Source organism: Meleagris gallopavo, chromosome 10 (genome assembly GCF_000146605.3).
Source record: "Meleagris gallopavo isolate NT-WF06-2002-E0010 breed Aviagen turkey brand Nicholas breeding stock chromosome 10, Turkey_5.1, whole genome shotgun sequence".
NCBI lineage: Eukaryota > Metazoa > Chordata > Aves > Galliformes > Phasianidae > Meleagris > Meleagris gallopavo.
The window spans coordinates 12,397,931-12,422,449 of NC_015020.2; the positions used below are offsets into that span (position 1 = coordinate 12,397,931).

A 24,519-nucleotide genomic window follows, 5' to 3' on the forward strand; every position below is an offset into this window, starting at 1 on the left:
GAAAACAATTCATCTTCACTTTAAAAAAACACGAGTCTTTCTTAGCGTTTCTGTTTCATTTTTTGTTTCTGCTCTTATTGAAACATTCTACATCTGTCTAATGTTTGCCTCTAAGTTTTAGACACGGGTAACTTTTTTTTTTTTTAACCTAGTTTCATAGGGCTTTAATGTTCTGTTGTACACATTGAGTTTTTACACCATGTGTAGGCATGAAGCACTGACAGTTGTGTGATTCAGCTGTTGAGTGTCTTTGTGGTACATTGCTATTATGAGTGTGTAACTGCAGCTGTACCCTTTATGTAGAATTAAAGGGTAGAGTAATGATTGAAAGTTGCAAGAAGTACTTCTTTTTAATGCATCAGAAAATCCATCTGGTGCTTGACTTTTATTTGTTATTTACTGTGCAGGTGGAAACTATGTAATAAGTGCATCCTCCTGGCGGGAGGGACAGAAGCTAGTCAAAAAGCTACTGGGTCCAGCTCCCAGACTAGACCACGACAGAAGAGCTGTATCTAGTGACAGAACGGGGCGAGAGCGAACTGCCAAGCCTGGTAAGTTCTTTATCACTGTACTTTCTTTCATTGTTCTTAATTTATTATATAATTTTGCACGTCTACAGGATTGAGTAGATGCCCGAGATGTAGTGTAGTCAGTTTCTTAATAAATTAACTTATTTTTAACTTGGAGGCAGCTACAGAGAGAATTTAATTCACTTTCATGGTTGGGATGCATCACCTCACTTCCTATGCTGTGAAGGCGCAAAGGAGCTCTGGAAAAGAGGGGAAAAAGGGTTTCAGCAACAAAATCTGATCACTTGTATTCTGTCTTTGCCTGGTAAGGCTACTGAGGAAAGGAATGGCTGGAAGTTGTCTGCGGCCAGATTAATTTTCCAGGTGTGCTGCATATAATATGTAAGCTATGTTTGGGCATTTATCTTTCTACAGTAATTTTAGCTCTTACAGGTAGAATATAATGTCATCTGTGGGCATCGTAGTTCTTCATTTTTTCTTCCACCAGCCCTTTTCAGAATTTGTCCGAATGTCGGACAGGTTAAATAAGAGAAGGTGGTAACTGTTGTGCTGATTATGCCTCTGAGGTGGCAAGGCTGTAAGAGTATAAAGGATGTGAGTTCAGTGTAAGTAGAGGCTGCTGAATTCAGGCTGTGACACTGAATATCTGAAACATAAGCATATTTACAGTGAGATCTGCATAGGTAATGTCACACTGGGGAATTGCAGTTGAGGTGAGTAAGCAGATGTTTTGCTGTAAAGCAAAGAAAATTTTCCCAAAATACTGAATTAAAATCAGTGGAATTGTTTGGTTATACATGCTTCACAGTCATTAGAAAAAGAGGAAGGTATACTGGTTGTATGAGTTCAGTTAAACTGGGAAAAATGTTTAAGACTGTCTGAAGATGTGTAGAGAAATCTTCATGTGCAGGGAAGAGATGAGGCTCTAATAAAATCCTTTCTGTTATTTTAAGTTTGTTGCCGTTTCCGTGATGATTGCATCACTTTCCACAATCTTTTATCACCTCCCTCCTCCTCACTTTCCCTGCTGCTTTATTAGAGTCTGTAGTTACCAAATTTTTACCTGCAATATCTGACGAGTTATTTTTTAACAGGTCGTATTGGAAGGACGGGTTCAGATTCTAGACTGGTTGTTACACAGAAAGCCTCTTCAAGAAGTTCTGAGCGGTCAAGGAGTAAAGTACGATCTGAGAATAATCTGAAGAAACTGGAATCTGCTCTTCCAGGTGATAACCAAGATGATCACGCCTCTGTAAATAAGGACTTCCTGCCCTTGGAGATACGTGGAATTCTTGATGACTTGCAGTTGGATTCCGTACTTCCAAAGCAGGAAAAAAATGTGGAAAAGCAGAATCCGAAGTCTGTTTTGCCTACTCAAAATACCAGGAGTCATAGTCCAACCAAAAGGAAACCAGACAAGGTAGCTGCCAGTGAGGAGCCTCAAGTGATCTCTAAGAAACGTCACTATGATACGGATGAGGTTCGTCAGTACATCATCAGGCAGCAAGAGGAGAGGAAGAAGAAACAGAACGAGGAGAAGAAAGCACAAAAAGAGGCAACGGAGCAGAAGAACAAAAGGCTCCAAGAACTCTATAGAAAGCAAAAGGAGGCTTTTAAAAAAGTCAAGAGCGTGCCTCCTCCTGAACCTCTGGCAGCTAAACGGTTACAAGAAACTTACTCTAAACTGTTGCTGGAACATACATTTTTAAAAGAGCCCTCTCAGCAGCCTACAGTGCAGGAAACGCAGGTATAGCTGATTCACTAACTTAAAGTACTGCAGTTGTTTGCAGGAATAGGAGGTCGTATATCTAGGAAGGTCATGAGTTGTCCTGATGTGAGAGCTATCCGAAAGCATGCATAGAAAACAGTGTTTTTTAAGCAGAAACTACAGTGCTTTTGATTCTGAACTAACTTGCTGCTGATGGTAGCTTCTCTTTGTAGCAAGACCTCTCTGAGAGGTGGATGGAAATCATCTTTCTATTATAATAGAAGGAAAGTTCAGAATATTTACTAACATCAACCATAATAGTTGACTTGTAAGAAAACTGTAAACATCAATCGAATGGTGAATTGAAAGGCTTTGTCTGAAGTTGCTCTCACTCAGTGGACAAAATTAAATCAGTAGTGAGTTTAATTAAGAGTCTGCTAATCAAAAACTGAACATGAGAAGATCAATAGTAAAAGACTAATATCAGTTTGTGTTCAGTTGAACAAGTTCAGTATGGGAGCAAAGTTATTTTCCCATTACATTCTGCTGAGACAAAAGCATACATGTCCTGTATTTTTAAATCTTTGCATGCTAGGAAAGATGTGATATTGCACTGAGAAAGTCAAACCTTTTTCAATTTTAATAAGACAAAAGCTTCTAAATTCCTACAGACTTCTGAAAATGCATTTTTCTGGTTATTTTCACTTCTAGCCCAGACCTGGTTATCAGCCATCTGGAGAATCTGACAAAGAAAACAAGGCTCAAGAGCGTCCTCCTAGTGCATCTTCAAGTAGTGACATGTCGCTGTCAGAACCACAGCAGCAGCAGCCACTACTGAGGTGAGCCATTGTTGTGAGATAGAGGAGGGTACTCTAGTGTTCTTCTCAGTGTGATGAAAATAGATTGTTCCTTTATGTTCATGCCCTATGGAGAGTAATTGTCTTTCTGACAATTACAACATTTTCTCAAAGTAAGGAGGCAGATGATGCAGAAAAGCATACGAAAATTTTGGCTATTAGCATTTATTGAATCTATTATGAATGATTGATGGATCTTGTTAATCTTTTGCTGACATCAAGGGATGTGCATTTCAAACTGGGAGGCAATGTTTTCTCCACTAGCTATTGCTAGCAGGCAAGAAGAGATGATCTTATGAGAAAAAACAACGCACATATTCGTTTGATTTGTTCAGTGTTTCCATTTCCTCTATTGTTGTGTTTTTTCTTTAAAAAAAACACCTGTGTCTAAAGTACCAAAAGCCTCCATTTCAGCTTGGTACTAGCCTTTCCTTATTTCCTTTCATGCCCTTTTCTCCACTCCTCGTTTTTCCATGTCCTTTCTGAGTTTTTCTTAAGAGAAGTTAATGTGTTAACCAAACACTTAAAGGTAAGAAGCTAAAAACCAATACGTTTCTTGCCTATCCTTAATTGCCTAGTTGTGCATGTCTCATTTTTACTTACACAATCAATATCTTCTGCTTAAATACAAGCCTCCTTCATTATATTTACTTTCCATTGGTCAAATCCACACTCTGTAAATATAATGAGGCCTTTCTTTCTTTCTTTTCCTCATGGCACCCATATAAGTGGTGGTGTGACAGTTCTAGTGAAGCGTGGTCTGAGTACAACTGAATGGGGAAGAACAGTGCTAAGAAATGCTATGTAAAAGAGGGGGACAAAGGAAATGTTTCCTCCCTTATAAAGGTGGGAAACTTTTAGAAAATGGTTGCTGCTGATTATGAAAACATTCAGCTCTTTACAGCTCTAAAATGTAAATTGCAGCATAAACAACATTTAAAATTTGGGAGGGGCTCTATTTTTAATAACATTCTGTAACTGTTTACTGCCCATTGTCTACCCCTTCTAACTCTCCCAGGAAGTATTTATTTCCAGAAAGCAAACTTGTGTCAATGAGACTTTCAGCTAAAAAAACGATACTTATTATCATCAACTTAAATGTTGATTTTTTATTTCAGAAGTGACTTCGTGGAACCTTCATGGGTACAGCCAGACCGGTTGAGCCCAAGAGTCCAGCTCTCTCATCCACAAACCCTCATGGACTTAAGTGGAGGCCCTTGCTCACAACCTCGCAGTCTGGAGCAGATGGGACTTTTGTCAAAGGAGTGTGATGCAGCACTAGCAGGCAGGAAGAGCCACGCTGCACCCATGGGTTTGCTGAGCCTCATGCATCAGCCGTACGTGAATTCAACTGCTGCACAGCAAAGTCTCTTAGGAAAACCCTCTGCTAACCAGTATAAGAGTAAATTAGAACGGATTGAAGCTTTAAAAGCTACAGCTGCTTCCCTTTCTAGCAGAATTGAAAATGAAGCCAAGAAGTTGGCTGGGGCTGGTCTCAATTATGGTACCATTTGGAAATTGGACCATGAATTTGTGCAAGAAAACCAGGATGACAGACGGTGGGCAAAGGCCGTGAGTCCTCCTGTGAGGGAGGAAAATGAAGATGCTTTTTCAGCCAGAATTCAAAAGATGCTGGGTACCTGTGTGTCTCATACAGCCTTTGACGACAACCTTCCTGGGGTAGGCAACCTCAGTGAATTTAAAAAGCTCCCTGAGACAATCAGGCCTCATACTGCCGCAGTCAGCCTTGGAATGAGGTCCCCCACTGGACATTTGTCTAAGAGACTGACTGACCCCCTGGGACGTGAAAACCAGGCGTATGGTCAGAGCAAAGTTGTAATTCCTCGAGAGTCCAGCACTGACTCCATCAGCGAAGGGCCTCTCCTGAGTGACGGAAGCCTCTCTGAGGAGGAGGGAGGCCAGCACAAACAGCTGCCACTGAAGATTCTGGAGACATTGAAAGAGAGGGATTTCTGTGTTCGGGACAGGAATGCTTTTGAGCCCATAAAAGAGTTTCAGAAAGAAGCTGAGAAGTATCTGCCGATTCAGTCTCAGACAAGTGGCACTCACAGCAAGGGGTCGTGGGAAGAGCTAGCCAAGGGAAGCCCACACAGTGTCATCAACATCTTTGCAAAAAGTTACCACCTTCATGGCAAGGGTAAGGAGAAAAATGGAAAGGTTACTCGGAGGTCTTTTGAAAAACTTCTCAATGTTATGATTCCTTTTGTTTGATAGTTCACAAATAAGGGGTGTGCATGAAGATGTATTGCTTTGAGATATATCAAACATTAATCTGTGTAATGTTTTCCTTTGACTTTTGAAGGATAAATGATCCCCTCCCTTTCCTCCCTTATTTTCCCCCCCCCGCCTAATCACATAAAGAAAAAAATCCCCAGTTCTGAGGGAAGAAAGGTGTTGGTGTGTTAGTCCTCTTTCCTTCTCGTTCAAATTTTCATTTTTGAAGAGGAGCCTTTTTTGAGAAGTTTGTTTTTATCTTGGCTGTTTTTTTTTCCTTTATTATTATTTAACTGTCCCTTAACATTAAACATGACTGCATTGAAACTTTCTGCTGATGACTCTCAAAGAGTATGTTCTTCAAAAGTGTTTTGGCTGGAGTTTGTTAATGAAGTATTCACTAATTTGTGGAAAGAGCTTTTTTTGTGTTAAAACTGTTGTGAGATACCTGTACTGTTGTTCTCCTGATGCTTCTTGTATTCAAAAGGAAACATTTTGACCTCTGTAGCTTTATTTACTCACTTGAGCCACATTGTATTCAGAATTATTTTTGTCTCCAGTGTTTGATGAAAGACCAAATGGAGGATCTTCCCTTCTGCGCCCCTTACTCCCTGCCCTGAGCCCTCCAGAGAGCATTGGTTCCTATGAAGACGACTTTGCCTACTCACCAGGAAGCAGCACTTTAACAGACAAAAAGATTGCACGTGACCTCAGGTGAGTGTGTGTTTGACTTCCTGTAAAAAACAAAATGCAGCATTTGAGAGAACGTGGTTGATGCAAATTTTGTTTTATAATACGCTGCACATCTTTTCTGGTGTGCTGTACTGCAATCCTACTGAAAGTGGCCAGATATTTCTTTATGATCTTGGAGTTAATGTGGCAAGCAACATGACCTTCAGATGCAAAGGTTAGAGTGGAAGAGTTGCTGTTCTTTGCCTGATTTTTGTTCTGCCTTGATCTGGCAGGTAAATGGGTGAAAATTAGCTCTTGTGTGGCTGTTAGAATGCTTAATTGGTTAGTGCTTGTAAACGTTAGGAAAGAAATAAGATTTGAAAGTGTTAAAATGCTTCCACTACTTCAAGTCAGAACTGTCTAATGTCTTAGCTGTTGAAGTTTTTAATTTCAGAATTGGCGTTTTTCAAGATGAGCTGTTTAGTGGGTTATAGTCCTTTCTTGCAAACTTCTTGTATGCAGTGTAACAAAGGACTTGAAAGTCCACAGTTAATCACTGTCAGTCTGTTCCTTTTTAGTGTTGCAAGCAGCAGTAATTCAAGCATTCAGGAAGAACTTCCTAGTGGGAAGTCTTCCCGTGAATCTCGATCTGTCGAACTTGCATCTCAGCATTCATCTGGACCCAGATCTGCAGCATCTTCTCACTCATCTACTTCGTCTAAAAAGAGAGGGAAAAAAGAACGTAAGTGCAGCACTTGACTGTAGGATATTTGTATTTTTTGAAGAAAGTTCTAGGATTTTCTTGTTATGAAAGCCGCAGTCTTTCTGTGTATCAGTGACAATAATCTCACATTGATAGGATGCTTCCTCTAGTGGTTCTTTGCTGAATTTTCTTGGCTCTTATTTTTCTCTTATGTTAAAACACAGCTGTCCAGAACTAGGTAGGCAGAGAAATTATAAAAATGATGAAGAATTGTCCCCTTCCTAAACTATCTGACAGCATTGTTCATTCTTAGGGTTGGAGTCTTTCAATGGAAGTTCTCACCACATTCCTGTGGGTGAAGATAAAATTCAATCTGAATTGGAGTGGGGATCCCAACAAGCAAAGAAGTCCGTATCGAGTAGCAGACTTTCTAATAAAGACTATGAGCAGAACACAGATACTGACAACACGATAGAAAATTTGTCTGGACACTCCATGTTGAGGTAACATGAACTTACAAGGCTGTATGCAAATATAAGTAGCGTGGCTTATGTTATAGCAGGCTATCAAAAATGATTATGTTTTTAGATATGTAAATGGAAAGTAATACAAATGTACAAATGTTAGTGAGATGAACATGCAGTAATCTTTTCCTGTATTTTAAAAATTATGGAAGCCCAAAGTTGATAGCTGTCATAAGTGAAAATGGAAAACGGATTTCTGTGTTCCCCTGCACCCCTCAAATGCTCCTGTTTTTATAAGAAAAATTGACCAGCGTAAGTGTTGTGGCTCTTTTAGTACCTTAAGCATTGAAATACAATTTTGTTTTCCTTTCCAATAAATACTCTGTTATGAAGAGGGGAAAAAAGTAGTTTGTCAGTCTCTATTGTTATCTTGCTCTTAATAGTATGAAACAGATGTTTTTGGCTAGGCTCGTGTGTGCTTAATAATACTCATAAGCCTATCCAGCTCTATGAGGTGATGCTTTTAATGAGTGAACTGCACCTCAGGAAAGAGTATAAAGTAAGGAAAAAAATTAATAATTTTCCTGTTTGGCTGACTTTAAATGCAGCTTATTGGCTAACTGTGCAATGAAAACAGTTATGAAATACACTCAGTGTAATTTTCACTGCATGTTTTTCTAAAAAGCAACAAATAATGGTTTTACACTCACTGTGTACTTCTAGAATGGTTCTGAGGTATTAACTTACACTAATGGCTTTCTCTTATACTTAGTTTTTGGTTTGAAAGGTCCTTTGCCCTCTTAAGATGTGCCAAGCATGCACAGCTGAACCTCTTCCTAAGGGATTCAAGCATCTGCAGTTGGTCCTTCTTGGCATCATGAAATAGGGATAATATATTTAAGAAGTGTCTGCGTCCTTTTCTGTATTTTTCTTTCTTGCCCTTGTTTTAATGATCATCACAGATTTTGTTGTAATTGGATCAGAATGTGTAGATTCTGAATTACTTGATTTTTGATGTATGCTGAGTACTTGAGAGAAAATACTGTGCTGTGGCAACTTCACTCTAAATTGGAATGTAGGTACATAACCCATTTCATGAAGTCATTTCATAAAGACAGGCTGGGCCTGTGCAAACTGTAAAAGAATAGACCCTCTACATAGATCTGTTCAGTCTGTATAAATGAAAGAGCTGAGTTACTGCTGCTTTTGTTGTCTTATCAAATGACTGGCATTAAGACAATATGGACACTTTTCTTCCTTGTTTTCTCTGTCAGTTTCTCAGACAAGGGAAGATCTCAGAAGACGCCAACTTCTTCCCCATCTCCAGGTTCCCAAAAAATTACGCAGTTTGATTCTGTAGTCAATACAGCAGAGAGAGCCAAGTCACCTTCTGGCTTATCTGGAAGCGCAGCATCAGGGCAGAAGCCTAACCTAGCCTTCTCTGACTTGAGTCTGGGAGCTAGCAGACCTGCAGCAGGAGTAGCCTCAGCAAGTGGTGAGTTCTCTTAAAGATGTACAAATCCAAGAGCTGTTCTGTTTTTTATCATTATTTTACGATGCGGGGCACTGAAGTTCAACAGAGTCTGACAATTAAATCCTGTCCTTCAGGATGTATGCGATTCTCCCCTGCTGCTCTTCAGCATCGTTTGTCAGCAGAATTGAACTACCTTACTGCCATTGAAGAGTCTGTGCGTCAGCTTTCAGATGTGGAACGAATACGAGGCATATCACTGGCCCAGCAGGAGAGCGTTTCTTTGGCTCAGATTCTAAAGGTAGGGGGAAAAATATTTCCTTGTATTAGTATTTCTAATTTGATTAATTTTCTTGTAAGATGTAAAAAATAAAATAAAATAGGAGGAATCATGCTTTAGTCTTTCAAAAGTAGTTCCAGCAAGTGGCTAAGGCAGATAAGCTCTTGCATTTACCCTCTGTGCTTAAAATTGTTTTTCTGATCTATAGGCACAACAGCAGCGTCATGAACGGGACATAACTCTTTTGAAAATCAAGGCTGAACAGGAAGCTTTAAAAAATAAGAGACAACTGGAAGAGGCAAGGCAGAAGGCAGCTCAGGTAATGCTGCTCTCAAAAAATATGGAGTGTGTAAGAGTAAAGTGTTGTAAGTAAACCTGTGCCTATGAATGCTCTTAATCTGAAGCTGTGGTGAAGGGATTTAATATACTTGGGGGAAAAACAAACAAAAATCTTCTGATGTCAATTTCAAACTTTTTTTCCCAGGCTTCTAGAAATGCCATGTTATACTATCAACAGTCATACTTACTATATATAAAAAATTTTGAAGGGCTGATTTTTTTTGCATAGGCTCATGCAGAGACACTGCATCATCTGGTCCAATCACGACAGGAGGCCGTAGAAGTGCTTCAGGAGACCAGGTGCAAGGCTGCAGCCAAGCAGGTGGAAACTGCACTTCTCACTACAGATATGGGCCACCAGGTCCGTGAGGTGAGATCCTGAGTGAAATAAAAAGCTGTTTTAATTTCAGTATTGCTTCAAATACAGCCTCTAGATTATGCTCTGTTCAGTACAGCTTCTTCATGTTCATAACATGCCAAATAATAGAACTTAAAAAGAGCAATTCTAGCAGCACTGCTTAGAAGTTGGTTAGCAGTTCTAAATCCCTGATTGTGCTTCTCACGATCTTCCCATTAACTTACCATGCAGAATTTTGTTATTGCAGGACAGAATGGTGATTGTGAGCAGAACATCTCTAATTTGTAAGCATTGTAGTTCGTTGGTTTGTATCTGTATCTATTCCATACAAAAACCGTACTAGAAAAGCAGGGGAATTTGTGGGCAGATTTAAACATGGAAGTTTGTACGATGTTGGAATTTAAACCTGTTGCTTCCATTGCAGTGAAAATAATATTTTTACTCTTTGAGTAGGATGCATTTTCTAATGGAAAGTAAATGTTTTGGTTTTTTTTCATGCTTTTAAAAACTAATAGAAATAATAGGTCCAAAATGTTCTGTCGCGTGGAGGTCATTCTAGTGATCAGAGGTTAAGTTGATAAGAATACAGCATAGGTGATGTAATGCACGTCTGTAGCTTCACATTAATAATTCTGCTCCCTGTAAGTTAAATAATATATATATATGTACAGAGCATCTCTGAAAACCAGACTTGAAATGTAATTACAGACATCTCAAAACAGTCTTATGCATTCATTCAGTATAAATTGCCTGCAAGGACAATTTTTTCAAAAACATGTTGATAGTTAAAAGCTGATTGTGTTCCTTTGCTGTTGTACTCAGATGACAGAGCTGGCACGAACCCAGATCTCAGATACTGTCAGTGCTCCAGCTGCTCCAGTCACCTCTTTGTTTGACCACCAGCGGCAGCATCACTCAGAGTTCATGAAACAACTGAGAGCCCGATCTGATACAAACAGGTTTTGTCAAGTGTTTCATAACTTGGGAGAGGGGGATGTAAAATTTGTTAGTTTTTGCTTCACGTACTTTTAAAGAAAAGCGTAGTATTTCATACTAAGTGAACATTTAGGAAGAGCTTGGATTCCAACTCTGTGTCCTTAATAGTGTACCCCAAAGGGGGGATACTGATTTTTTGCAGCTCTTTCTAAAAGAGTAAGAAAAGATGCTCTAGGTATTTCATGGGATGATTTAACTTACCAAGGTTTGAAGTATTTTCTTACAAATTTTAGCTATTACTTCTTTTACTAAACTGATAAAAGCTTATGGAAACTATATCAGTATCTAAGACAATGTAGATTTAGCTCAAATGCTTTCACTTTTAAGGAAATGTGAGACCGCTGCCATGTCACAAAGTAAAGAGGCAGGTGACTCAAAACAGACTTACTCACCAGTGTTTGATAGTTATTCAGAGTCCTCGAGGTCAAAGGTTCACGATCGGAGGTAAGAAAAGATTGGGTTTGGTTTTTTTTCTGTTTACCTGCTGTAAATAAGAACTACATTTTGAAAATGCATGCAAAGTACTTTTGAGCCATGTTGTTCCGTTGTTTTCTTTTTAAAGAGAGAAAGTGGGTATTAAACCTTAACATTGCTGGGATGTTATTCACTGATGTAATGTAAAATGAATATTTTTAAGTGTACAAAGTAATATCTTAATTTAAAAGTTATATTTTTTGATGAAACAGTAGTACCAGCAGTCGCCAAGAGAGTCCTTCTGTTCCATCTTCTAAAGAGAATGAGAAAAAACTTCCCCGTCGTGAAAAGATAACCAGCAGCATTGAAGAGCAGGCTCATACTGGTGCGGACGATTCCTTGCCTAGTGATAGTATTTTATCACTGCCAGATGAAAAAGGTTAGCTGTACTTGTATGTAATGAACCAGACAGTGGTAAGGGGGGAGGCAGATGCTGCTTCAAAACTGGTTTCTGAAATAAGTGAGGGAATATGTGTGAAGTTGGAGTCCCAGGTGAATTGATAATCTCTTAAGCAGAGGATGGCGTAGCGAGATTGGAATATTTTGAAATTCTGCACGTTACAGTGATGGAGTCTTATCTACTTTTTGCTGTGGTAACTGTAGTTAGCCGGATGTTTACTTGCTAAATGTGTAGGCTGAACACCAAATGTTTTGGTAGACTTAAAATGTATTTATACCTGTATATAGAATTCTGTTAGTTTTTTTTAAGCTAGATAACAATATTGCAAGATGTCCTCAACCTCAAGGTCACTTTTCTGAAAGCTGAGACCTTTTTTTTGCATTAGGGGAGTCCTCTCCCTGTCTTTTCCTGTCCTTGTGGCTTTACTGAGTTGAGACAGGGTAAAATGACCTGCATGGTACATACTTCAGCATTAACCCGCTTCCCTCAGATTCTGCTTCCATTGCAACCGAGTATTCCCTGAAATTTGATGAGTCTATGACAGAGGATGAGATTGAAGAGAAGTCTTTTCGGTCTTTGCTGCCCTCTGAGAGTCATCGTAGAATTAACTTGGAGAAGAAGCGCGGTAATCGTGATGATTCTGATGAGGAAGTCTCCCCAGAAAAAACTGCTCTGTCATCTATCAAGGTATGTCAAGTGACCAAAGTTAAGGTAGATTAACTGTTACTGTTCAATTATGCTCATGAATTTGTTGAGCTTTTCTGTGTTGCTTGTGCTTACAAGGTTCGGTTCTTTGAGCATTTGAAAACGTCAGAGTTGTTTGAACATCCTCTGTGTCACTGTTGTGCAAGTAAGGTGATTTGTTTTGTGGAACAGTCCTCACTGGCCTCGACCTTTTCTCCTGTGGCTTTAGAGAAGAGTGATGTTTTGAGGTAGATTATAAAAACCCAGTGGATGAATTCTTCCTAATACTCCTACTCACGTCCAGGAGGTAAAAGCTGCTGATTATTCTCATGAGGAGACATTCCAAGACTGTCACGCAGCCCAGGGCAGACAAAGCTGCTCTTACAGTAGCTCAGAGAGAAAAAACATATTCCCTTCTTACACTGAACCACATGCATACACACAGTTTGTACTTGGAAAAAAAGCTTTGAAATTTCTTTACTAACAAACCATGCTAAATTCATCTTGCCTTTCAGGAGCTAAGCATGCCTTTCTCAGGAGGGCAAGATAGTTTCTCTAAATTTACTATGGAGATGGTAAGACAGTACATGAAGGAGGAGGAAGTGCGAGCAGCTCATCAGTCCTCGCTACTTCGGCTCCGGGAGAAGGCTCTGAAGGAGAAGACAAAGGCTGAGTTAGCTTGGTTGGAACACCAGAAGAAGTAAGACGGTGTTGAATATACACTCTTGCTAACTGCTCATTTTCTTATGAAAATCTCCTACTTACATTGTTTTGGTAATACTTTTCTTCTACCCCACTCCTCTGTGATTAAGTATCAGTGGTTGAACAAATCTTTTGTTGTCTGCAATCTATGCAGATGTTATTGTCATTTGGAAAGAACAGAACTCAGTTTGTAAGTGTGCTTTGATGTTTAAATTGATCATGGTTAAATAGAAGAATTTGACAGAAACAGGAAAACATCCAATATTTGTTCTTAGAGAAGGTAGTTCCCATCCTTACTCCACAAGTCTTAATTCAAGAATGTATATATTCTTCTGCAGATTTTAAAGGGTAAAAGACTGTTGTTGTTCACCTGAGTTGTTGATTTTGGTTTGTTTTTTTTTCCCTTTTTTCCTTATTTAATCATCTCTTCCAATCTGTTTGTAGGCATTTGCGAGACAAGGGAGAGGATGATAAGATGCCCCCTATTCGAAAGAGGCAGCGTGGTCTTCTGCTGAGACTACAGCAGGAAAAGGTAACTGATGCTTTCTAGGAAAATCCTATAGAAACTTCTGTGATGCTTTTGGATAGAAAAATAGCATTATTCCTCATCATATAATAATTCACCTTTTGATGGTATTTAACATGTTGTTTTAAAAGGTTCTTCTATATCAATAATCTCATGGGTTGAGTCCTGAGTGTATTAATTGTCTATTCTTTGCTGCTGAAATTGCAGGCTATATACTTCATCACAGTTTTGCTAACTTTAATCTCATATTGTGGACACTGAGAGTTTCAGAGTGTGTTGGAGAGCTGTCTGTCAAAACTTACTTTGCTTAATCTTTTATACCTAAAAGGCAGAAATTAAGCGTCTTCAAGAGGCCAACAAGGCTGCTCGGAAGGAGAGACAGCTAATCCTTAAACAGCAGGCAGAAATAGAACGAATACGTCAGACTACAATGAAACTGCAGGAAAAATTGAAATCTGCAGGAGAAAACAAGCTTGTAAGTGTTCTGTACAGAAGTTGGAGTCTTCCCTCTTTGACTGTGCTGCTGGTATTTGACTCAACTACTAGCTTAAAAGCTATTAGATTAAACTTGTCACTTGGGAAATTTATCTGCTCAAATTGTCTTACCCTGTATGTTTCAGCAATTTTATTTGTTTAAATTCTTCAAATCGTTGTTTGAGGAAATGCATATGGAAAAGTCTTAGAAAATGTTTTAACTGGACAGTAGACAAGAAAGAAGATGACAGACACCTTAGCAGGGTCTGTTGCGACAGGAGAAGGGGAAATGGTTTCAAACTAAGAGGGGAGATTTAGATTGGATGTAAGGAAGAAGTTTATTATAATAAAGGTGGTGAGGCACTGGCATAGGCTGCCCAGAGAGGTGGTGGTGCCCCATCCCTGCAGAAAACCAAGATCAGGCTGGACAGGGCTCTGAACACTGATGGAGCTGTGAGTGTCCATGTTCACTGCAGGAGAGGTAGACTAGATGGCCTTTAAGAGGCCATTCCAACTCAAACAATTCTGTGACTTTGTGGTGATGATTAATTCTCAAGCTTAAGTAATGACTTTGGGAATATCAGCTTTTGGATGTTTGAATATCTTGGACTCTGATTCTATTAATCTGATTTTGTTTATCCGATAAAAGAACTAAAATGTAAGCTCCAAAACCTAAGCTTGCTGGTTTTTGTGTTTCAGTGTTATTAAACAAAGTTTCTCACATCTTCAACGCTGGAACAGGTTGCCAGGACAGGTTGTGGACGCCTCCTCCCTGGAGGCATTAAAGGCGAGGCTGGATGGGGCTGTGAGCAACCTGGTCTGGTGGGAGGTGTTCCTGCCTACAGCAGGGGTTAGAGCTAGTTGATCTTACAGGTTCCTTCCAACCCAAACCCTTCTATGATTCTGTGATCAAGACAGGTTTGGTAACCAGCTGAATCCTTACAAAATTCTGGAAATGCAAATATAATAATAATGAGAGGACTTGTTTCCTTAACTGAATTCTTGTAGGATTTTTTGTTCTAGTTACAGTCAAGGGAGAACTTAAATTGTGGTGGGAAAAAGGATACAAAAAATGATGTCTAATGAGAAGTTGGAGGATAAAGCTCAAGTATGTAGGCAGACAGACTTAACCTGAAGTATTATTTGATTAATCTGAGGATAAGTAAGATGTGTTAACACAGTTTAATAATAAATTCTAAAAAAAGGATAACTTTTCATGCTTTTAATGTTTGTTTTTTTTTTAAATGTGTATTTGCAGGAACTTCACAGTGAGGATGACATCAAGCAGAGCAATGGTTCTAGCCCACTTCCAACTGATGCAGAAACACGCAGCCCTTCTCCAATATCAATCTCCAGCAGTGAGACTAGTAGCATCATGCAGAAACTTAAAAAGATGCGCAGCAGAATGGATGAGAAGTAACTGAATTTTCTTTTCTATTACAAAGTTTTACTATTTTAATGAATCTGCACTGAAAACGGTTATCAGAAAGACTACAGTGGTATTGAGATCATATACAGTGATGCCTTTTCAGAATCAGCCTGAAAAAGAACTGATTAGAAGCATTGATAGAGTTATATTAATGATTGAAGAGAGTATTTTATAGGATATGTTTTTTCCCTTGAGTGCAGGAATTCAAGTCAGTAAAAGCATATCAGTTTAAGAGATTGTGATATCTGTACTTGGCAGGAAAATTGATTGACTTAAGCTTAACAGTGTGTCTTGTCAGACTTCTTACAATGAAATATCTTAAGGCAAATGATCAAAGTGATGCCTGTATCTTGTATTTCTGCTTTTCACTTTTATATATCTGGTTCATGGAAGGTCAGGGAGCTTGTGTGTGACTGAGAAGACAGTAAGACCTTTTATTTTTCTTACATCATCCACAGGTTGGGAAAAAAAGCTGAAAACAGCTGTTAGTCTTCAGAGGAAATAATCAAGTATATGTGAAGTTGCTGGGTCTGGAAACTAAGACTGAATCTGTTGATTTCACTTGTTAAATTCTTCTGTATCAAAGAAGTTGTTTCTCTTCAGTGCAGGAATTACTTTGTTTGCTTTAAGCATTTCAAATATGTTAGCAGTATGTTCTCGTTAGTTTGAAGTCCTAAGTTCTTATTTGAGACTAAGCTATTCAAAATCTGACCTGTGCCAGTTAACCCCACATAATAGTCTCTGCTTAGACATTTTTTTCTGAATTTTGAACCAAGGTAGATCACTACATTTTTGTTTGTGTGGTGATCTTTGTAATGTCCTTTCTCTTGAAACTCATAGCAGTTAGAGCAAATATCAAAAAGCAAGCACTGCCTTTTGTTAAGACAAGCTGCCTGTGACTCCTTAGCACCCTGGTTGCTCCTGATCATTTGGGAAGGACATTTCCTATATCTGCATATGTTTGTGTATGCTGGAGATTAAACAGCCCAAAGCATCAAAACAGTGAGAGAGGAGTGGTGTAAGTAGTGGAGGGAGGAAGAACGAAACCACATTCTATTTAAATAGTCTCCATGTTCAAGCCTGAATTGGATGCTTTGTTATTCAGACCCTTCTGACAGGAACTAATGAACTGAAAAGACAAAATCACAAATGATAATCCAAATTTCTGAAAGACTGTCTTTCTAAAACTTAACTCCTAGCATTCTAAGTTGTGTGGAAAACCTCACTTTCATAACAACAAACTTTCCCTAAGTATGTGTTGAGGTTGGTAATTTGCATAAGAGGGGAATCAGGCTCAGAAGAAAGATCTTGGAAACCTGCATGGAGATGGCCTGCAAACAGAGCAAGTTCTTTGTCTTCTTTTTCCCTCAGTTCCAACATACAAAGTTTAGAATGGTAATATTGTTTTACAAAACTAAATCACAGCTTATGAATTTGGGAATTATATTAATGCTAATGTTGATACATTCTGTTAATGTAAAAGATTACAAGTGTGTTTGTGTTTATGTCTTCCTTTGCCACTTTTTTTCAGGTAGCCTTTTTAGTCAATATTGTTTCTGAAATCTTTGCTTTATTCCTAAGCAACAGAAAGAATTACATGTTAGTAAATGAATCTCTTTAGTACTACAAAGGATAGTAACAGATGCAAAGTATGTTTTATCCTTAAGAATATTTGAATTGCAAGTCCAAAATGTTTGTCATCTGGGGTATATGTTTCAAAAGGGTAGGCATCAGGATTTCAGCTGCAATTACTGTAATTACTGTGAGGAACATCATGTGGAAAGTTGTACTTGTGTATGATACAGTGTATGTAGTCATGCATTTTTGATTTTATAGTTTTGTCTGATTGCTCTACACATTCAAAGTATTTTGTGTAAACACAAATAATTCCCTAGCATTTCAGTCTTCTTGGTTGTGTAGCTTTTGCACACATCTTGCAGGTTTTCTTGATAGTGGTAGCTGTGCTTATTGACTGAAGAACAGTGCTGACTTAGTACCTAATTTTTACGTCCTTGTTTATACAATACCTAAGAATAACATTAACATAATATTTAGAGTATATTTAGGGAACTGTCTGCTTGAAAAACGAGTTGTGTGATCCTACAAATGGAAAGAAACTGAATGAGTAAAATACAAGAGAACTAGAGAAACACTTTGTCTGTGAGACAGCTTTAATATCTTTTCTGTTAAAAGGACAATGAAAGAGTTGTTCTTTTTAATTAAAACTCATGAATCTGCATAGCCTGCATGTGAACAGGAGCATGCTCTGTCAAAGAGAATTAACCCTTCTGCCCATGCTTGCTTTGCATATGCAGCTTTAATGATAATCGTACAGCAGAAGAACTAATTAAATGCTCATTTGCTTTTGCTTTCTTTAGTATGCTTCTTACCCTGCTTTGTAGTTGTTACGGAGCTGTGCAGAGCATGCTATTTTGCTATAAATATGATAATATGCTAGGAATTAGCTTAAAACAGTCTTCCATTAGAAAGCAACGTTTTAATCACAGTGTTAAGTTTATGTAGTTTAAAAAAATATACAGGCATTATCTTTCTGCAGAAATGAAAGTGAGTATTCTGAGACCAAGTCTGTGCCTTATTGCAAAATCGAAGAGCAGCTGGAAGTTGAATACAGATATATTTCAGACTTTTTCTGAATTTGCTTGAGTTTCTTTAAATAAATTCATCCTTTTTTAAGTTTCAGACTGGCAAAGCTGTCTATATTACAAAAGCAGCACTCTGCTTAATGCTAATAATATTCTCTGTGGAGGATTAGAATAGCAGAAGTTGCAAAAAGCTGAGGTTGAGATGTTAGCAGGAGCGTGTGGAAGTTTGTATCAGAGTAATAAAACTTCAAAAAATTAAAGAAAAAGAGAGCAATGTGAAAGTAGCATGGCTTTAACTAACAGAAAATGAAGTGTTATAACTTATGCACAAGTGTATGTGTTCTTATTACCTTCTGCATAACAATGTACAATTTTTCTACCCACGGTGTTAGGTTAAATGCAATTAATTTTAAAGTTCTTTGCTAGATGCCGTCCTTTTCTCATTCTTTCTGCCTTTTTTTTTTTTTTTTGCTTAGTTTTAAACTCTTCCTCCTTATTTTGTAGACACTGCTCTCCTGTTCACTACTTCTTCTCTGTCTTTACGTCTCACCACTGGGCCTCTCTCAGTGTCTGTTTTCCCAACCTCCACCCCAAATTCCAGCTGTATATCTACAACCAATTGGTCAGGTAACTGTACCTTTCTCAAGTGATAGACTCTTTGATAGAGCATGCTCTGTTCAGTCCTAAAAAAATCAAGAGGTTCTTCATCACTGAACAGTTTTGACACTTTTTCCACACTGATTCCAGATTAATCTCTTGTTCCTATTGTGTTCTGAGTAGCACACAGACAGTTCACTTTGCTTCCACTGTCCAGTTGCTACTTAAGAACAGCTGATGAAACTGTCTAGTTTGGCTTTAAAATCTGTGTGTATTAGATATAAATACAGTTTAAGTATAGGATAACACTTCCAGGTTGTTATTTTTGTTACAGGCAGACCAAATGTGTGACCTTAGCTCCAGACAAATAGTTAGACTTTAAAAATTACGATGATGTAATCTGAGTGCTTGTGCTTCCCCTTTGCTCCTGTAGATTTCCTGCCTTGAAGATACCAGATGTGGTTCAGGCTTTTCTATTTTTTTTTTCCTCCCTGTGAAGCTGCCCCTGCTTTTGAGGATGAATGTGTACCCTCGGTGTTGCAACTGGAACCCTCTAGACTGTAGTAAATGCTAAGGCAGTATGCATGCTACCTTGTGGTGGATCTGACCTTTTAAACCCCAGGGTTATAAAAGGGTCTGCATCTTTAGCTCTACTCATTTAATCCTCTTCTTTCTAAAGCACGAGTGTTTGAGCCTTCTTTCCCTCTCGTTAGTGCTCTTTTTGACCAACTTGTAGATTTCTTATTATGTGGTCTTTGTATGGCGATTAGTTTCACGATCATTTAGTTCTGCTCTCCTGCTTGTGGCCTCCTGGGTTAATTCATTTGACATCTGCTGTTGAAGAGTCCTGCGCCTTCATATCCATTTATTTCAGCCTTTCTCTTGAACTTTACTCCAACTGGACTTGCCTCCTTCAAGACCCAGTCAAACATGAAGATCCAGGCATTCTGATGAGATGAAACAACTAGTGAAGGAAGGAAGAAGAAAAAGTTGGCATTGAGATCATTATTGTAGTAACGACCTACATAACAAGTTCCAAAGATATGACCTACTAGATTAATTGGAACTGATATGTATCTGGAAGTAAGAGCTGATAAATCTGGCACTGCTAGTGAAAGACAACATAGACAAACATGGCTATCTGTCATGTTTGTAGTGCAATTACCACTGGCAATCTAGCTTCTTAATGTTATTAATCTGTCAGTTTTCTGTAAGACCAGATAATGTTTGATGCCTATCTATAGGAGGTTATTGAAAAAATACAGAAAATCCTGGCATCTGTTAGCTGAAAGGTGACAGGCATTCCAGACTGATAGAGGTGCTGCTTTTCATCTGCCCTTGCTCTGACTATAGTAAAGAGGTGTGTATGCATGTCTTACTGGCTTCTGAAACTTTTATCTTCACATCATCACTTTTCCACATGATCCGAATCCATCTCAAAGAAGGAATGATCAGAATCTTAATCCTTCAGGTGAACTGCCAGCTCACTTTACCTGGGAACAGAGTGAGCAACGCTGAGTGAGCAAACCAGTGTCATTCAGCAGGCCATACCTGCAGCTTACCCAGTTGGCCTCTGCAGTCTCTGTATTTATAAAGGTTGTTTGAAACATGGGAGATTAAAAAAGCACAAATGGAATTATTAACTGCTTTGTAGCTTAAGAACGTCGATGCTAAGTATTTGGATTGTTTACAAAATGACCAATTATCAAAGGCACTTTCAAAGAAAAGTCTCACAGGATTTGGAAGGCAGCATTTTTAGGGACCCATTCTGTACTTCTGTACCCATTTGAGCACTCTCTCTAGCTGGCAGAAACCATCTTGTTTTCGAAGAGTGATTCTGTGACATTCAGAATTACATTGCAGGGGATGGATGGATTGATGTACGTTCTTCTCTAGAGTTGGCATGTTAGAGGTGTATACAGTTGATATTGACCTTCCAGTTATTATCTTAAAGACTGAATGCTCTCTTCTTGATAACTTCAGTATCTAGATATAAACTAGAGGTGATTCTGTTCAGTAGCTGGCAAAGAAATCTAGTATACGTGCACAAACTTATTCATGCTTGTGACATTTTACATTAATTTCCTCGTTTCTGAGGTTTCATGCATAATTTGAGAAATCTTTGTCACAGATCAAAAAGATCTGCAGATTTTCAGCATGAGGTTTCTTTCTTTTCTTAGTTTAAACTAGTAGCCAGGACTGTTAGTAGGTGGGAGAACAGTCCTGCATCCTTACCCTCTTTATGTTGTTAGCTGATGATTAACATTCCAAGTGTGGCAATCCAGAGATGATACTCAAAGGAAGAAGGATAAAAGCTCCAGTAATTCCAGTATATCTTTCAGGTGGATTATTACTACAGGAACACCTCTTATAATTAGTTATTTAGAAAGGACTGTGGGGCAGCTGGGGTCGCAATATTTCTCTGACACTGGAATTAGCAAAAAGATAGGTTCATTTTTCAAACAGTCACTGCTTTCTTGAGGGTTCCAGTTTCATGCCACAGGTACTTCTCATGTTCTGAAATTAGGAGCTGACCCTGTTCATTTTACTGAATATATTATTAGCACTTTTAAAGATGTTGAAAATTCTTTGAATGTTAGTAGCAGTTTTACAATATCTGGTAGACTTTATTTACTGAAAAAAAAAAAAAAAAGTGTTCTCTATATGTCAGAAATCTAGGAGATAGTAGTTAATGTGGCAGTTTCCTAGAAAACAATTTGAATAGCTAAAATTCTGGAAACTGTGGCAATAGAGCATCTGGTTTTTGGGGTCTTTGACTATCTTCTGCTATGTCTGTCAGGTTCCTAACGAAACGAGAACAGAAGCTGATGCAGCGTCGACAGCATGCTGAAGAATTGTTGGAGTGGAAACGCCGCCTGGATGCAGAGGAAGCAGAAATACGGCAGATAGAAAAGCAGGCTTTGGCTGCCTGGGACAAAGAGCTGCTTAAAACCAAAGCAGCCAAGAAAGAACTGGGGGATCTGAGAGCTGAGCCCAAAGGTAGTAGAAACTTTGGGAGGAACTTAGGCAAATAACGCAAGTCAAACATAGTTGGGCAGAATGATTGCTTAAGCTTGCACTTCTTTTATTCTGTGATCTTGTGGTGGTTCTTTTCTCAGTTTCTGCATCTATGACATCTTTGGCCCTGTTCTTTTTTATCCCTGTTTTAAACCTTGGTCAGACATGAATTCCAGTTATGCTGTGTATCTTCTCGTGTTTCTACGTACAATCTGAAATCCATTTCTGTCTTCTCAAAGCAAAAATAGTACGTGATCTTTTGCTGATCTTATCCTGAACTTACCCTTGTTCAGTAAAAGTTTGAAATCTGCAACTGTACTGTAGAATGCTAGGATGTAGTTAGTATAAATAATGCTATTCTGAGAAAACAAGTTCCCAAATTTTAGGGGCTTCAGTTTTATCACTCTGTCTTAAGTGGAATGTACTTTGAGCATGAACCACAGAAAACTGTATTGCAATGAGAGAAAGTAATGAAACCTCAGGGACTGTTCTCAAAATAATATTTTTTTCTCCCACTGTTGAAAGGGGGTGATAGATTCACTGAAAGTCCAAAGGGAATTTAGAATGATGTCCTATCACACTTGTCACTGGAAAGCCTCGTAGATCTTAGGCACAGGAAAACAATTTAAAGATGTTGTGTGTGCAAGCCATTAAGTTCCAGTGAGGGAAAATTCAGCATGCTGAAGACAGAGGCACGGATGAGAAAATACATTTACTTTCTGTTAATTGTGTCTACGAGTGAGCACTGGAGCATGGCCCTGCTTCAGAAGAAGTTCCTCTCCCTAGCTTTTGCTCAAATATTAAATAGTTCTTCATGGCTGCTTCCATACTGCTGTGACTCCTGCGGAATTCAGTAAACAGGAATATTGAAAACCCAACTTATTATTTTACTTGTTGCCATTTGAGAGACTCATGATGAAATCATAACATTAAAATGTTCTCTGCAGTGGCTGTAAAGGAAGCAATCAATTCTAAATTCAAGATCTGACTTGTAGATTATGTGCTCCACCATGACTTCTTCAGACTAATAGTGACTCTTGCTGTTGCATGGCTAACTGGAAGGACAGGTTTCCCTAATAATCTTTCTGGAGTATGTTCTCTGGAAAATGTTAGAATATTCTGAGGAGTTTTTTTGGTTTTGACATTTGGCAATCACTAAGACTGTTTGGTAGTCTTAAATCATAGTTTTCTGGAAAAGATCCCGTTTTCATACTAAGTATTTCAAAGTCAATTTCTAGATAAGTGAATAATGCATACCCTTTTGACTTATAGCAGTCATCTAAGCCAGTGAAGATTCTTATGTTGTCTCTTTTCTCTCATTATTCAATCTCAGAAACAGCCAGTGAAGAAGAGTCTCCAGTGCCTTCTTGCTCTTGTCTGAACAGTGAAAGCTCAGTCCAAGAAGAGCTTGGCAGTCCAGCTGCAGAATCCGTCCCGTCAGAGACTATGGGCCATGGACAGCCAGAAAGCCCAGATCAGAGTGCAGTTAATGAAGAAACTATTTATTCTGAAGACTTCAGGTCTTCTACCTCACCTGGCAAACTTGTGAGTGAGCTTTTTATGCTGTATAAATTCTTAAATATTCTAAAAGGAGAAGACGAATAGTAGTCTTTCCAATTGTTGAAACAGAGATTAAATTGTGGTATGTAATACCACTGTATGTTATTAGAATAAACATTGTGATCAGTTATGTTCTTCGAAGTCCTGATAAAAAATTGCTTGAACACAGAGTTTCAGTGTTTTTAAATCTGTAGGTAGTCTTGCAAAATGTTCTGCATGTGTCACGTCGGTATGCAGTATTAAGTGGCGGAACACTGACCCAGTTAAACAATGCGTATTAGCTGTAGGCGAGCTTGTCACCATTGTATGAATTCTTTGAGGCTGAAGAAACTATGCCATGTTCTTCTGCCTTGCTTTATTTGCATATTTCCCAAAGTGTAGCTATAGGATGAGGAAACATAGCTGTATTCTGGTACACAATCCCTTGAGTTGCAGATTATGACTGCTTTCTAGTTCATACAGCCTTATTGTTCTGTTTCAGTAGTTGACAGTTTTGATAAATTTTGTCCTGACAACTTTGCTTTGCACTGAATCAGAGAGACAGAAAATGCACTTTGTGGAAAAAGTCAGAAGAACTGCTCGTGTAGACTTCCGTTACAGATACTTTCTTCTTGTAAAGTTTCCTGAGAATATATTAAAGTAAAATGTCAGATATGCACTAAAGGTTATGATTGAGGTGTGTGAAAAGTTTGTAGCAGGATACTGAAGCAGTAAGCAGAGTTTTGGAAGAATAATTGCTCTTAGAATTTTTTGCGTGCCTACAGAGAAACAGGGCTCTCCCCTTGAGTGATTTAGAATGGCATCTCTCACCTCTTGTATGAAATTGTCCTTTTGGATTTGCAAGTATATTTAGTAGGTGTTCTTATACCCTTGATTGTTACCTGTGAATACAGATGTATTGAACATCTCTGAGTCACAGCCATGTCTGTTCACCTAAGTGGTAAGAAGGTAGTCTGAACAGCTTATTGAAGTCCAGCCTCAAAGTAAGCAGTCCATTATTGCTGCTGCTGGTATTTTTGTTTTATTATTATTTTGACAAATAAGATAAAACTTGTCTTAAGACAGCTGGATAGGTAGCTTTGCTTATGAGGTGTTCTGTAGTCGTGTCAGTCTCTCCTTGTAACTAGCTCCTGATGGCAATGATCTGCTACTTTGAGAGTGAGCTTTACAAGCAGTTACTCATTTGTCCTTTTCTTCTCACACAGACTCCTCCCAAAAGCAGCATATCTGTATCAAGACAAGATTCCAGCAAAGGCAGCCATAGATCTGGGGGACAGCTCCGTTCTCCTGTGAAGTCTCATCAAATATCTCACAATTGGTCTGATGAGTCTTTATCTATGACACAGTCAGGTAAGTATTTGCTTGGATTTAAATTGCTGCTTCAAAGCTAGTCATTTTAATAAGTAAATTTGCAAAGCAGACCTAGATATGGGAAGGCA

General features: G+C 38.6%; 1 protein-coding gene across 1 annotated transcript in view; it reads left to right on the plus strand.

Annotated features, from left to right (window-relative positions):
• Positions 1–24,519, plus strand: part of CEP350 (centrosomal protein 350) — a 66,012-nt gene that overhangs the window by 19,006 nt on the left and 22,487 nt on the right. The window contains 22 exon segments of the mRNA XM_031554830.1: positions 408–551; positions 1,625–2,277; positions 2,950–3,077; positions 4,214–5,253; positions 5,891–6,044; positions 6,581–6,744; positions 7,019–7,208; positions 8,444–8,664; positions 8,778–8,941; positions 9,129–9,239; positions 9,489–9,629; positions 10,440–10,576; positions 10,941–11,057; positions 11,300–11,466; positions 11,978–12,174; positions 12,687–12,871; positions 13,318–13,405; positions 13,728–13,874; positions 15,132–15,289; positions 21,303–21,502; positions 22,854–23,065; positions 24,286–24,430. Of these exon segments, the coding sequence (XP_031410690.1) occupies positions 408–551; positions 1,625–2,277; positions 2,950–3,077; positions 4,214–5,253; positions 5,891–6,044; positions 6,581–6,744; positions 7,019–7,208; positions 8,444–8,664; positions 8,778–8,941; positions 9,129–9,239; positions 9,489–9,629; positions 10,440–10,576; positions 10,941–11,057; positions 11,300–11,466; positions 11,978–12,174; positions 12,687–12,871; positions 13,318–13,405; positions 13,728–13,874; positions 15,132–15,289; positions 21,303–21,502; positions 22,854–23,065; positions 24,286–24,430 (4,863 nt within the window).